General features: G+C 37.3%; 1 protein-coding gene and 1 long non-coding RNA gene across 2 annotated transcripts in view; one reads left to right on the top strand and one right to left on the bottom strand.

The window, feature by feature from the left end:
• SCFD1 (sec1 family domain containing 1) overlaps positions 1-6,219 on the top strand; it is an 88,102-nt gene extending 81,883 nt beyond the window's left edge. The window contains exons 24-25 of the mRNA XM_010963018.3: positions 1,811-1,879; positions 6,001-6,219. Of these exons, the coding sequence (XP_010961320.1) occupies positions 1,811-1,879; positions 6,001-6,024 (93 nt within the window). The 3' untranslated portion in view covers positions 6,025-6,219. The remainder of the gene's footprint in view (positions 1-1,810; positions 1,880-6,000) is intronic.
• Positions 1-13,605, bottom strand: part of LOC123619144 (uncharacterized) — a 107,639-nt gene that overhangs the window by 3,539 nt on the left and 90,495 nt on the right. The window lies entirely within an intron of this gene.

Here is a 13,605-nt window from a genome sequence, read left to right as displayed (position 1 = left end):
TTTATTTAGTAATGATGTTAACCTAACTCATAATGTAACTGCTATTTGGCATAACACTGATATATTTGATAAAATTACTTTGGTTGATTTTAACAAGACATTTGATAATACTGATAACAATGAGCAGATGTTTTGGGAATTTGACTTAAAGCCACCACAAGTTGTTCTTTTGATGGAAGGTGACTGGCTAGAGAATGAACTAGATTTAGTTAATAATTGTTACGCTGAATCCAAATATTGGGACATTTCATAAAGTTCAATTTTTAATGGAAGGAGAAAATACCAGGTTTGTGCATAATTAAGTTTACATAACTGCAGTATTAAAAATTAAACCTACACTTCACTGGATGATACAAAAGATTAGAATTTTTGTGTTTATCCTTGTTTTTGTATTCTATAAATGCTATAAAAGATGAAAAATAATGACAAATGATTAGAATTAAGAAAGCTTGATGAAGAGTGGAGTGGGGGTGGAGGAAATGTGGATTATATAAGTACAGGATTAATCTCAGCTAGTGAATATCCTGTGCTGATGTTTGGCCAACCCTGAGTGAAATGTACTAACTAGTCATTAATACAGGCCTGTACTTGGGTCCAAGATAGACAAGGGGGCAACTTGCACTTGCTTGTTGACATTTTTTAACAGAAAATGTACAGATTGATTGATGGCTTGTACCTGGTTTATGTCATGTTTTCTTGTTTCTGCTGTTAAGCAGGGTCCTACAACCTGATTCTGGCTGTGTGGTCAGTGAGATATAAAAGACCCCTCCTTGGACAGGACTGTGGCTCCCCTGAGACCAAGGTTATCTCCACTGTATCTTAGTGGTTCACAACTGAAAATGAAATGTCTTGTGTTACTAAGATAGGGTCCTGGGATCTGTGGCTAGAAGTTTCAAATCCCTCTACTGTTTCCCTGTGTACTGTGACCTCTACCATTACGTGATCATAGCTTCAAGAATCCCAGTTATATGACCCTATATAATTGCTACACTCACCGTCTCATTTTGAAAAAGAGATGAGTGAGGTGTAACTTTTGTTTTATTTATTCTCAGAGAAGGCCAGCTAGGACGTCCAGCCAGCAATATTTATTCAGCTTATATATCACAGAGAGATGTTCTGCTCTTGTATTACAAAGCCATAATTCTTTTTGTTCCTTGATGAATTATCGTATTTGCTTTGTTATGGAATAAACTTTTGACATTACAAAAGAAATCTTACAAATCTTACAAAGGTATTCCAGTTCACAATACATATATAAATTTCAGCATTAAAGAGTTACCAAATTCTCCAGTCAAAAAGTTTTGACCGCTGTAATTGGGTCCCAACATTCTCAAAATTAAGTATGAAATTCTCAAAATTAAGAATGAAATTCACAGGAATGGGGTATATTAACACACAAATACTGTACTGTCACAAATGAGCCTGAAGTGACAGTCTGCGCTGCTTGTGCCGTCTCCTGCTTTCAGCATGACCAAACCCTAGGAATACTTCAAGTAGTTACAGATCCTCATTGACCTAAGATTTTATAAATAATTTTTGCTCCCATGAAATGTATCGGTCATGACATTCCTTCTATTTTCAGTGTAAATGGCATTAGAAGTGTACCTAACATATTTTGAAGTAAAAAAAAAAACTATGCCCATTTCACTACTTTATTCCATGCAATTTTAGGATAGACATGTGTACACTAAAATCCAGTATTCCCCTAAAAAAAAAAAAACTAACAAAAAGTCTTACTAGGTTTAATCCCTCTTCTTGGGAACACTGAAAATATTACTTGTATCTGAGTTCTGTCTCTGATTTTTTACAGGGGAAACAAGGCAAGCACATTTTGTATGGCTGCAGTGAACTTTTTAATGCTACTCAGTTCATAAAACAGGTAAAGTGCACCTTTTAGTTTGTTTCTTAGCATACCCCAAGTTGCTGTTGCTACTTTTCAAAAGGGAGTAAGGTAATCATATTCATCTGAACCAGCTCAACTAAAAGCCATAAAGTTATGAGAATGTAAGGTTTTGCCCATGGACAACTATGAAGAAAACTCTTATAAGTAACATTATTTCCCTTATCCCAAATCTATGAGAAGGTAAATTCAGAAAATTTTAAATTGGGGTAGTTGCCGTGGCTCCCATAAAAATCATAACTGTACCCAGTACTTGTTTTTAGCAGCTCTTCCTAGTGTCTTTTTCCAGTACAACCTTCTTACCCACGTAATACGGTTCTTGTACTTTCAACCTCAGTGTAGTGGTCCAGTGGTATTATAAGAATTTCAACATACAGAAAACTGAAGAGAATTTGCAGTGAACACATGTACACTCCCCACTAACATTTTATTGTACTTGCTTTATACAATAGCCTGTCCATCTTCCCATTCTTCATTCTATTCTTTGCTCCAGCTTGCTTTATTAATTTCAAAGTAAGTAGTAGTTATCAGTACACTTCCCCCTTAATACTTCAGTGCCATTATTATTAACTAGATTTCATTACTGGTTTAGTTTGTCGTCGTTGTATTACTCTTTGGACGTAAAATTTACAGTGAAATACATATATCTTAAGTGTACATTCCTGAATTTTGTCAGATGTCTTGTTCACCTGAGTATTAACCCAAACCCCCATCAAGACAGAGAACCATCACATCACAAAGCTCCTTTATGGCCTTTGCCAGTCAATCCTTGCTCCTAGTCAAAGCCTGCCCCCCAGACACTGTCTTGATGCTTTTCCCCATAGATTAGCCTTGCCTACTCTAGAACATCACATAAATGGAATTTTTCTTGGTTAGGTTAATTAGAGGTTAATCTTTTTTAATGAACCAGATGGTGTTTGTGTTGATTTTCTCTTTTTTTGTTTTTTATTCATTGGTTTTTACTCTTGATTATTCCTCTGTTTTGATTACTTTAGGGTTACTTTGTTCTTTTCCTAGCTCCTAATATTGGAAAATTACTAGTCCTTAACTTTAGTTTTCTTTTCTAAAATAAGCATTTAAAGCCATAAAATTAAAACTCTTGCCATTCACTGCTTTAGCCACATTCCACAAATGTTGATACATTTCTTATCATTGTTTGAACTATTTTTAATTTACCTGGTGGTTTATTCTTTAGCACATGTGTGGAGATCTTTTGTTGTTTCAAGTATTTGTGGATTTTCTAGACACCTTATTCTTAACTGATTTCTAATTTAATTCTCTTGTCATAGGACATTCTATACATAGGTTTATTGTTTCAAAATTTATTTAAATTCCTTTTCTGGCCCAACATATGATCTGTCTTGCTAAGGACTCCATATGCAGTTAAAAAAAGAATGTATATTATGCAGAAGTTGTGGGGAAGGGTTCTAAAATACTAATTTGGTCAAAGTCGTTGATAGCATTACTTAGCTCCTGTATGTCTTAACAGAACTAGACCAAAAGAAAAATCAATGAAGTACTGAAAGACTGGTATCAAAATCTCCAACTGTGATTATGGAATTGTCTTTTACTTTAGTTCTGTCATTTCCTACTTTTTGTATTTTTAAGCTCTATTATTTAGGTATATACAAATCTATGACTGTTGTATCTTCCTGATGAATGGACCTTTTTATCATTATGCAGTATTCCTGTACTTTCTGGTAATGCTCTTTGTCTTGAAGTCTATTTTATCTAATATTCAGATAGCCATCCTAGCCTTCAGTTACTTACAGTTTACAAGTTAAAACTTTTCCATTTGTTTACTTTCAGCTTGTCTATGAATTTATATTTAAAGTGTATATTTGGTAGGTAGAATATAGTTGGATCTTTTTTTTTTTTTAACCATTCTGACAATCTCTGTCTTTTAATTGGAGTCTATTGGTCTATTAATATCTAATGTAATTATTAACATGATTGGATTGAGGTCTACCATTTTACTGTTTCCTGTTCCTCCTTTCCTGCCTTTCTTTGTATTTGAACACTTTTTAGAATTCCACTTTGATTTATCCACAGATTTGTTTTAGGTATATCTCTGCATTATTTTGGGGTTGCAGATCACATTATATACATCTTAACTGTTCATAGACTAATTAATATTATGCCACTTGTATTAAATGTAGAAAACTTGCAAACATGTAGACCCTCAGCATTTATGCTGTGATTGTCATATTTTATATCTATATACATTATTAACCTCAAGACAGTGGACAGTGTTATTTGTGTTTTAGACAGTTGTGTGTGAAATAAAGACATAATTCTTTTGCATTTTTATGGATATGATTTCCAGTACTCTTCATCCCTACTTACAGATTTTAATTTCCATCTATTGACTGAAAAACTTCTTTTCAGCATTCATTGTAGCTCAGGTATGCTATTGGGGAGTTCCCTTAATTTTCTTTTAGATGAAAATGTCTATCTCACCTGTATTTTTAAATGATATTTTTGCTGGATACAGAATTCTGGATTGACAGGTTTTCAGCACTTTAAAGATGTTAGTCCACTGTCTTCTGACCTTCATTGTTTTTGGTAGGAAGTCGGCAGTCATTCAGATTGATATAGTAACTTTATATGTAATGTGTAATCTCTCCCTGGGGCTTTCAAGATTTTCTCATTATCTTTGGTTTTCAGCAGTTTAATTACAGTGTATCAATACAAGACTTCTGTGTATCTTGCTTGGGGATCACTGAGCTTCCTCACTCTATAAGTTTATACCTTCACCAAATATAGAGAATTTTCAGCTGTTACTTCTTCAAATATTTTTATGCCCACTTTTCTCTCTCCTGTCCTTTTATATATAATGTTTAACTTTTTTATAGTGTCCCCCAAGCCCCTAAGGATTCTGTTCCTTAAAGTCTGTAACTTAAGTTGCACTGTCTTCAGATTCACTAAGTCTTTCTCATGCTATCTCCATGCTGCTATTTGAATATTAGTGTATTTACCAGTTGTTCTAGAATTTTCATTTGGGTTTTTAAAAAATAGTTTGTATTTTTCTGTTAAGATTTCTTATTTTTCACTTTTCCATTATTTCATTGTTCTAGCTGCTTTTTAAAACCTTGTACTATTAACTACCACACATGGATCATTTCACTGATGGTCTCCATTGTCTGTCCTCCTAGAGAATGGGTCCCATTTTCCTGTTTCTTCATATATTGACTGATTTTAGGTTGTATCCTTTACATTGTGAATGCTGTGTTTTGGAAACTGAGTTCTTTTTTCCCCAGAGATTGTTGGTCAGGCCCAAAGTTCAAACTGTCTCTTGGGCAGCAGCTGAAATCCCACTTTCACCAGAGATTCAGAGAAAAGTCTATACACAGAATTTGGGGTCTGTCGCACTGGCTCTCTCCAGGATCTCCGCCTCACCTTTCAGTAGCTTTAGTTGCCCCCAGACTCACTCTTCTGGTTCTTCAGGCCAGAAAGACTGCAGGTTCTCTGTAAGTTTTAGTCTAGTATAGCACCCACTGTGGCCTGCCTTCAGGCTGAGAGCCGTAGAATCAGAGAACTCAGCCAGCGCTATTCCCTCCTTCCACGTGATCTCACTTGTTCTTCTTTGCCTTCAGGTAGTTGGTTTTCGTGTTCTGTTTAAAGTTTATAATTTCTATCTCTGGTAGACTTGGTCCAATAGGAGTTTATCCAGCCTTCCAGAATTGAAAATCTTATTATATTTCTAATTTCTATTAGAATTTGTATTAGAAATATATTAAAATATATATAAAAGTGAACTGTCAGCAGTGAAGCCACACGTGACATTTTTCTTTATATTTTAATACTGAGTTAATACTAATTTTCTTTAGTCTCAGGTTTTTGTTTTCCATTAATTTGCAACTAGAATGTTTATACATCTTTGTGCCATGACAGTTTTTAAATATTTACAAATCATAAACATTTGAGATGATGGTGAAAATTGAGTGAAAGTATATTGTTCTAAAAATACAGTGAATGAAACTGAAAGCCTGAATTTTACCATGAAAAAAGTGTGCATTTAAACTGTTTACAAATATGATTGAATACATAAGTTTATTTTGTGATTTAAAAAAAATATTTGATTTTTTGTTTTGTTTTAGCTGTCACAACTTGGACAAAAATAACACAGAAGAACATTAACATGAAAATCTACTTAGAAGTTGGATAAATGTAAAAAGTCAAAAGAGCCAGATGTTTCCTTCTCCATATCAATGTCCTAACAGTAAAACTTAGTTATTTGTTAATTTTTAAGGAAATTCTATACTTAATATAATGTGTACTGATTAAAAGAATAAAAGCATTTCAGAAATAAATTTTAACATTGTGCAGTCTCTCTCCTGTTATGTTTGACGAATGAGAAAGTACTTTGGAAGGAAGGAAAGCTCTGTCTGAATATGGATATTATGTTAAAATATTAATATAATAACTAATGTTATGATTGAAGCTAGTGAAAGTTTGAGCAGATGTGTTATTTGATTGGTTCATGAATCTCCTACTTGTATACATTTTAATTGTAAAATTACCTTCCCATACTTTCCCACATTGCCTCTAGATTTTAAGTGGAGATTTTAAAAAGCCGCTTGAATGTCTCTTCTCCATGTGACACACCTATGTACATTTTTCCTACATAAAATCCCTCCTTGACATAGTAGCAAAAGTCAGGCATTAACAGTGTCTAGAATAGACAAATACAAAACATTTATCCTGTAAAGTTCTAAATAATATGAAAGAGTAAGTGTTAAATTTGGTTCTAACCTTCCTATCAGCCTGGCGTGCAGCATTAAGAAGAGATGCTAGTCAATCATATCCCTCAAGGCAGCAGAAAGATAAAAGCAAACCCATTGCTCCAGAGAGAACATAATTTTTCCTGTAAAGGCCAGGGACTTTTCCTCCTAATGAGCCTCATCGAGAGCAATCTGTAGCGTTACAGACAACAGACACACTGAAGATAGAGAAAACAGCAGGATTGGCAGCACTGTTTGTTTCTGCACCTCCACCCGCCACGGGTCAGTGCCCTCACACCAAGTCACAGGTCAAGAAAAATAACTCTGCTTGGGTGGTGGCTGGCTAACCTGATTTAGTCCTGGGATATAATTTAAAATACGTTTGGGCTCCTGTAACAAATAATCATAGACTGGGTGGCTTAAACATGTATTTCTCACAATTCTGGATGCTGGGAATTCTAAGATCAAGGTGCCGGCAGATCCAGCGTCTGGTGAGAATCTTCCTGGTTTGTAGACAGCCACCTTCTTGTATCCTCACACGGCACAGGATAGAGAGCAGCTCTGGTCCCTTAATCCCCTATTAAGGGCACTAATCTCATCATGGGGGCTCCACCCCCACGGCCTCATCCAAACCCAGTTACCTCCCAGCAGCCTCACCTGCAAATACCATAACATTGGGGGTTAGGGCTTCAGTGTGTGAACTTGTGGGAGACACGTTCAGTCCCTACACTACGTCTGTCAAAGTGATCAAAGTGGCTGGCACTCACGGCTTCAGGAGAGAACAGTCTGTGGAGACAAGACTGATCAAGGTGATAAGCTCCAGAGAAGAAAAAGTGACACCCCTGTCTCCTCAGTAATGGGGAAGGCAGACCTTAATGTTCAGAAAATTGTCACTAGATTAAAACTACGAAAGACAAAAGGAGGTGGTCTTTCATGTTATCTCTGCATTTAAAAATGAGTTAGAAAAGTCAGTCTTATCGATGAATGTACAATAATTTCTTTCAGGCTTGCCTTAAGTTCACATAAAAAGTCACTGCCAGGGTTCTGAGACAGAAACCCTTCTGTGAGACTGTGAAGGTTTTGGGCCTTAAAAAAAAAGTCTCTGGGGAAACCTTGGCCTTTCTCCCACCGTCCGTGGCTCCAGCCCAGCCACCCTGGTGTGGGTTACCCGGCACGGCCACCCGCAGCACTGCCAGGGGCACAGGTGCTGCTGCCTCGGGCTGGGCAGCTCAGCAAGTCTGGACCAGCAGGCCCACAGCTTGGCTGATTCAGAAACCAGTTTTATCTAAGTCTCCATAAGGGTGATCCTCTTCAGAGGAATGAATTCCTACCCTTAGAAAAGTCAGGTGAGAGATAAAGGTCCACAGGAAAGGGAACTGCTCTGCCAGGTGATCTACCAAAATTGCATCAACTAACCCTCACAATAGCACTGTCGGCTGGGTGGTACAGCTCCAATTTTACAGATGCAAACAAAGCTCAGAAGGTTAAGTACCCTGCTCAAAGTCATGGCTGGTACACGGTGGGGCCAAAGACAGAATGCACATCTGTCTGCTCCAAGTCCCACTACTCAGAATCACCTGGCTGAGGAAGCCGGAAGCTTGGGGTCTAAGCCAAGCCACTCCTCACTGGTCCACCTACATCAGTGACTTGACCCCACCTTTTCCTCGTGTGTGTAACGAGTGGTACAGAGTAGGGGCATCGAACGTGGGGCCCTCCAGGCAATGCAGCGCACCTGAACCAGCCAGCTCAGGATGTTCAATAAAACAAACACCTTCCCAAGGAGCTCACACACAGGAACCGGAAGGTTCGGCCACCTGTCTGAAAGAATTTGAGTAGTTTGGCATAAACATAGGAAAGTTCAGCTCACTTGGCATAGATGGGGCTCTACAATGGAAAGGCAAAATAAAAAAGGACTGAGAGGAAATTCAAGTCAAAACGGAAGTTTGCCCTGAACCCGAAGCTTACATTTGATCACCGCCAGGTAATTTTGTACAGCAACAAACTGCAAGACAGCCTGCCGTCCCAGTGTGATCAACATCGTGAATGTTCAACTCATGCCCTTAAAATGTAGAGTTTTTTGGGTATAATCAAAGGACGCTGAAGCTATGTGATTTTAATTTACTTAAATATACTCAGATCATTACACTGGACGTTTGGAGAAATTTTTTCAGTTTTTGAAAGTTGCGAGGCACGGAGCAACCTGACTCCAGGGGCTGATGACACTGTACTGAGGTGACATGTTCCTAAAGAAAACCGGAAACTGAATTGCTGTTTGTCGTAGTGACCACATCCCGGTAGACACAGACTTAGAGAGAACTAGGGGCTTTTTCAACTTCACTTTGTTGAATTGCCCTGGTTTCGACAGAATTGTGAATCTCAAAAGTTTATATCCAAAGAAATTTCTGGATGTTAATGAGTGTGTACTAGGCTTTAAATGTTTGTAGCTGCTTTTGTAATGGAAACCTCAGGATGATTCTAAATTATCAAGCATGAACCCCATCAGCGTGGCTCTATTTCAAGAGGAATACCTGACTCTGCTTAAAGCAGACTCTCTGTACCAAGATGACATGGTATCCTAAGACTCCAGAGACAGCTCCATCAACTCTAGGACTCTCCTGAAGTCAATGTGACTCTAACAACATACACTGGTTTTTCTGCCAGCATAATTTCCCCTGACTTTTGTCACCCCAACCTTATGTTCTTTCACCATTCCTGACAACAGTGAATGGTTAAGCAATAGGTAAGTAGACAAACCCAGCCAAGAGGTGGCACTTAGACTCCTGCTGAGGCCATTCCTTGAGGTCACAACAGGGCCATTCTCTTTTCTGCCGGACTTAAACTGGGGGGCCTTCAACATGAGGTTGTAGACATTGCCACAAGATGCATGAGAATGAAGCCAATGCAGAGCCCAGAAACATCCTAATGACATCATCTGAACCCCCGGGTCTTCGGTGTAATCTGAATATTGGAGCCAGAGGCGAAAACAGTAAAATCCAATGGATGATTTAAACATTCTATGAGAGCCAAAAAAATGTAAACCAGACAAAACATAAGAAATAATGATTTTCAGACAATGGGTGTCGAGAGCACTGGACAGCGATCCCTAAGAGCAGAGAAACAAATGAGATGAGCCCTGCCCCTGGCCCAGCTTACTTCCAGGAGAGCCTGTGCAGGCTGCAGCGCAGGCAGGGCTCGTCCAAAGGTCTCTCTGAGTTGAGGGGACAGAGCTGGGCATCTGGGAAGGTCAAGGCAGCTCAAGGTCACAGGGTAGAGAACGGAAAGAGAGAGCTACACAGGGAAAGTTCTAGAGATCTGCAGAGGGTCAGATGAATGCTAATCAGTGTGTGTATGTGAGGAAATTACCCAAGGCCCGGGAAAGAACTCCCTAAGAGGGTTATACAGGGAGCAAGAATAATTTTCTTTGCTCATTCGGGGCCAGAAAGAGTGCCTGTTCCCATCAACCAATTACCTCATAATTCAAGGGAGATTGGCAGAGTACTCAAAAGTACTCAGTAATGGGGAAAATTAGCCTGACTAAATGCTATTTTTTTTTTTTAGCCTCACCTAACAAGCAAGCAAGACTCGAATGGATTAAATTGTTTCTAAGTAACTTAACCATATACAAGAAAACTCAAGAATATAGAAATACATACTCAGCCATAAAAAAGAATGAAATAGCCATTTGCAGCAATATGGATGGACCAAGAGATTATCATACTAAGTGAAGTCAGACAGAGAAAAATACCATATGATATCACGTGTGTGGAATCTAAAAAAATGATACAAAAGAACTTATTTACAAAACAGAAACAGACTCACAGATGTAGAAAACAAACTTATGGTTACCAAGGAAAAGTTGGTCGGGGAAGGGTAAATTAGGAGTTTGGGATTTGCAGACACAAACTACTGCATATAAAATAGATAAATCAGGTCCTACTGTATAGCACAGGGGACAATATTCAATATCTTGTAATAATCTATGATGAAAAAAATATGAAAGAATATATATATATATATATATAACTGAATCACTAAGCTGTACACCAGAAACTAAACACAACATTGTAAATCAACTATACTTCAATAGAAAAAAAAATAGAGAAATCCAAAAATATCTAAGCCCAGAACATAAAAGTTACAGTGTCTAAAATCCAATCAAGACTTACTGGATAAGGTGTGGAGAGGGTATAGCTCAGTCGTAGAGTGCTTGCTTAACATGCATGAGGTCCTGGGTTCAATCCCCAGTACCTGCACTAAATAATAAATAAATAAACCTAATTACACACCCACCCCTGAAAAAAACCAAGCAAACAAACAAAAGAAAAAACCTTACCAGATAAGATATAGGACAATAAAGAACACAACGAAGCAAAAAATTCTCAATAGAAACAGATCCAGAAATGCCATTGATGATGGAATTAAGATGTTAAAACAATTATTATAACTATATTCCATATACTCAAGAAGGTAAAAGAAAGTTTAAGCATTTTTAAGTAGAGATGTAGAAGATATAAAAAGGCCCCAAGTTAAATTCTAGAAATAAAAAAATTCAAAGTCCAACATTAAAACTTCACTAGAAATATTTATAGAATAATAATATTTATAAGTTGAACTTAAAGCTTAAGAAGACCTGGGTTTCTTCAGTTTAGGGTTAATGAACCAAAAATCAACTTTTTAAACAAAAATAACTTCTAAATATTTGGTAACCAAAACTTTAACTGACAGCATCAAGAAATACTTGAAGCTCTTTTTCCCCCCGCCAATGACCTGAGTCAATAAATTAACTTTTTGGCTTAAGACAGTATGAAAAGATACCTGTCATTTGCAAAAAATATTTGTGAAATAGATGCTGGGAAGTATATAGTTTAACCAATTCTGAGAAAAACACATTCTCTTTCACAGAACTGCTAAAACCACTGCTGACACCTAGTCTGAGCAGACTCAGAACTGAGACATGCAGAACACAAGCCACAGTTCAAGAACCCCCTCACCTGTTACACATCAGACTCACTGATTTCTTCATTTGACCAGTTACTTACACTAGGCCTACAACTATGAACCTCTGTGAGAATAAAAATGACTCAACTGTTTATGGGCTACTCTCTCTTTGTGCTGCTAAAATGTTTTTAGTGGTTAATTCTGAGTGATTTTTTTACATTATGCAGTTTATACACAAATGAATTTCTGATCATGTATTCTCTACTTAAACAAAAACTTGGATTAGACAATCTTCAAGTGCTCTACACATCATTAATATTCAAAGATTACAACCAAACTCACAGAAAAGGTATTTATAAACCTGTAGTCCAGTTTATTTATAAGGTAACACATACTAAAAATCAGCATTGGTCGACTGCATGGGTCATACCTTATGAGAGGCAGAAGAGCAAAGAAGAGGAAATTAACAGCTTTAAACTTATGTTATCTGACAAGGACTTTGTTAGCTGTTTTAAATATTAGCTCATTTAATTCTAATAAAACCCCTCAGAAAATAGGTAATGCTATTCCTGCTTTGCAAATAAGGAAATGCAAATTCAGAGTTCAGCCACTATCCAAGGTCATTCACAATTACTAAGTGGTGGAACTTGTACTGATCAGATCTGAGACAAGAAACTTTCCCAACTGACATAAGGAATTAGAGGATATTCTGATTAGGATATTAGAAATTAGAGAAAGTAGAGGTTAGAGATGCTAAGAGCTATTTCAGCCTGATGACTTGCCTAGGGGGATTGGTTCCAAGACCCCCCACAGACACCAAAAATCAGCAGACGCTTAGGTCCCTTATGTGAATATTTGCATATACCCTATGCAAGTCCTCCTGTATACTTTAAAATCATCTCTAAATTACTTACAACACATTATACAATGTAAAGGCTATATAAATAGCTGCTGTTATGCAGCAAATTCAAGTTCTGCTTTTTGAAATTTTCCAGAATTTTTTAAAAATATATTTTTTGTCCACAATTGGCTGAATTCACAGATGTGGAATCTGAGGATATGGAGGGCCAGCTGTTTGCTCAATAGCCAGGACTGATTAGCAGACTCTGGTACTTAAAGTAATTGCTGGATAGAAGGACAGATGATAGATGAATGCACAGACCCTCATTCACTGACTCTACTTCAGAAATCCAACGTGGCCATGTGCCCTCATTCATTCATTCAAGTAAACAAACACTTGCTAAAAGCTGCTTATGTCCAAGATACTCTGGGGACACTAGAGTTACAAACTCAAAGAGACAGAATTATTACTTCCCTCATTTCCCAAAAGATTGGAGACGGTATCTGGACTTCTTCTAGCCAACGTAGGAGAAGTTACACCATTTTCAGAAATGAAGTTTCTAAATCATGGTGCAGGGAGGTAGGCTGTAAGAAAACTCCTCAGAAGTAAGCTAGTCCTTGTTGGGTTCAACTGGACCCAGGACAGGTACCACTTAACACGTGAACGGTCCTCAGCTCTATCTACTTCCTTCAGATAGTACCTTTCTGTTCTCAAAAGAAAAAGCCCTTTCCAGTATCTTTCCTAGATATTGGTGCTTTTCTTTTTAGGGCCAAATAAAAACTCTTCTTTATTAAATACATTAGAATACATCCATACCATGGAACCCTGTGCAGCTGCAAAAAGTAGTAAAGAAACTCCAGCTGTACTATTATGGGACAGTCTACAAGACTACAGATATATTGTTAAGTTAAAAAAAAAAAAAGGTGCAGAACACTGCATATAGTATAATAGTCTATTGTGAAAAAGAAAAAAAGTATATACACTTATTTATTGTATGTGCATAGAGTAGCTCAGGAAGGAGCCACAATAAACTGGTAGCAGCGTTTGCTTTCTGGAAAGGAGACTGGGTGCCTGGTGTTTGGGAGGGAGACCCATCTAGGGATGGGAGAGCTTTTCCTTGTCTATGTTCTATATGTTTGAATATAGTACCATGTGTATATTATTTATTTCAAAAAAGACCTTTTTTGGTATTCCAGGAGACA

The sequence above is a fragment of the Camelus bactrianus genome, chromosome 6, assembly GCF_048773025.1.
Source record: "Camelus bactrianus isolate YW-2024 breed Bactrian camel chromosome 6, ASM4877302v1, whole genome shotgun sequence".
Classification (NCBI taxonomy): domain Eukaryota; kingdom Metazoa; phylum Chordata; class Mammalia; order Artiodactyla; family Camelidae; genus Camelus; species Camelus bactrianus.
Note: the sequence above shows the minus strand (reverse complement) of the source record. Positions and strands in the feature narration are given on the sequence as shown.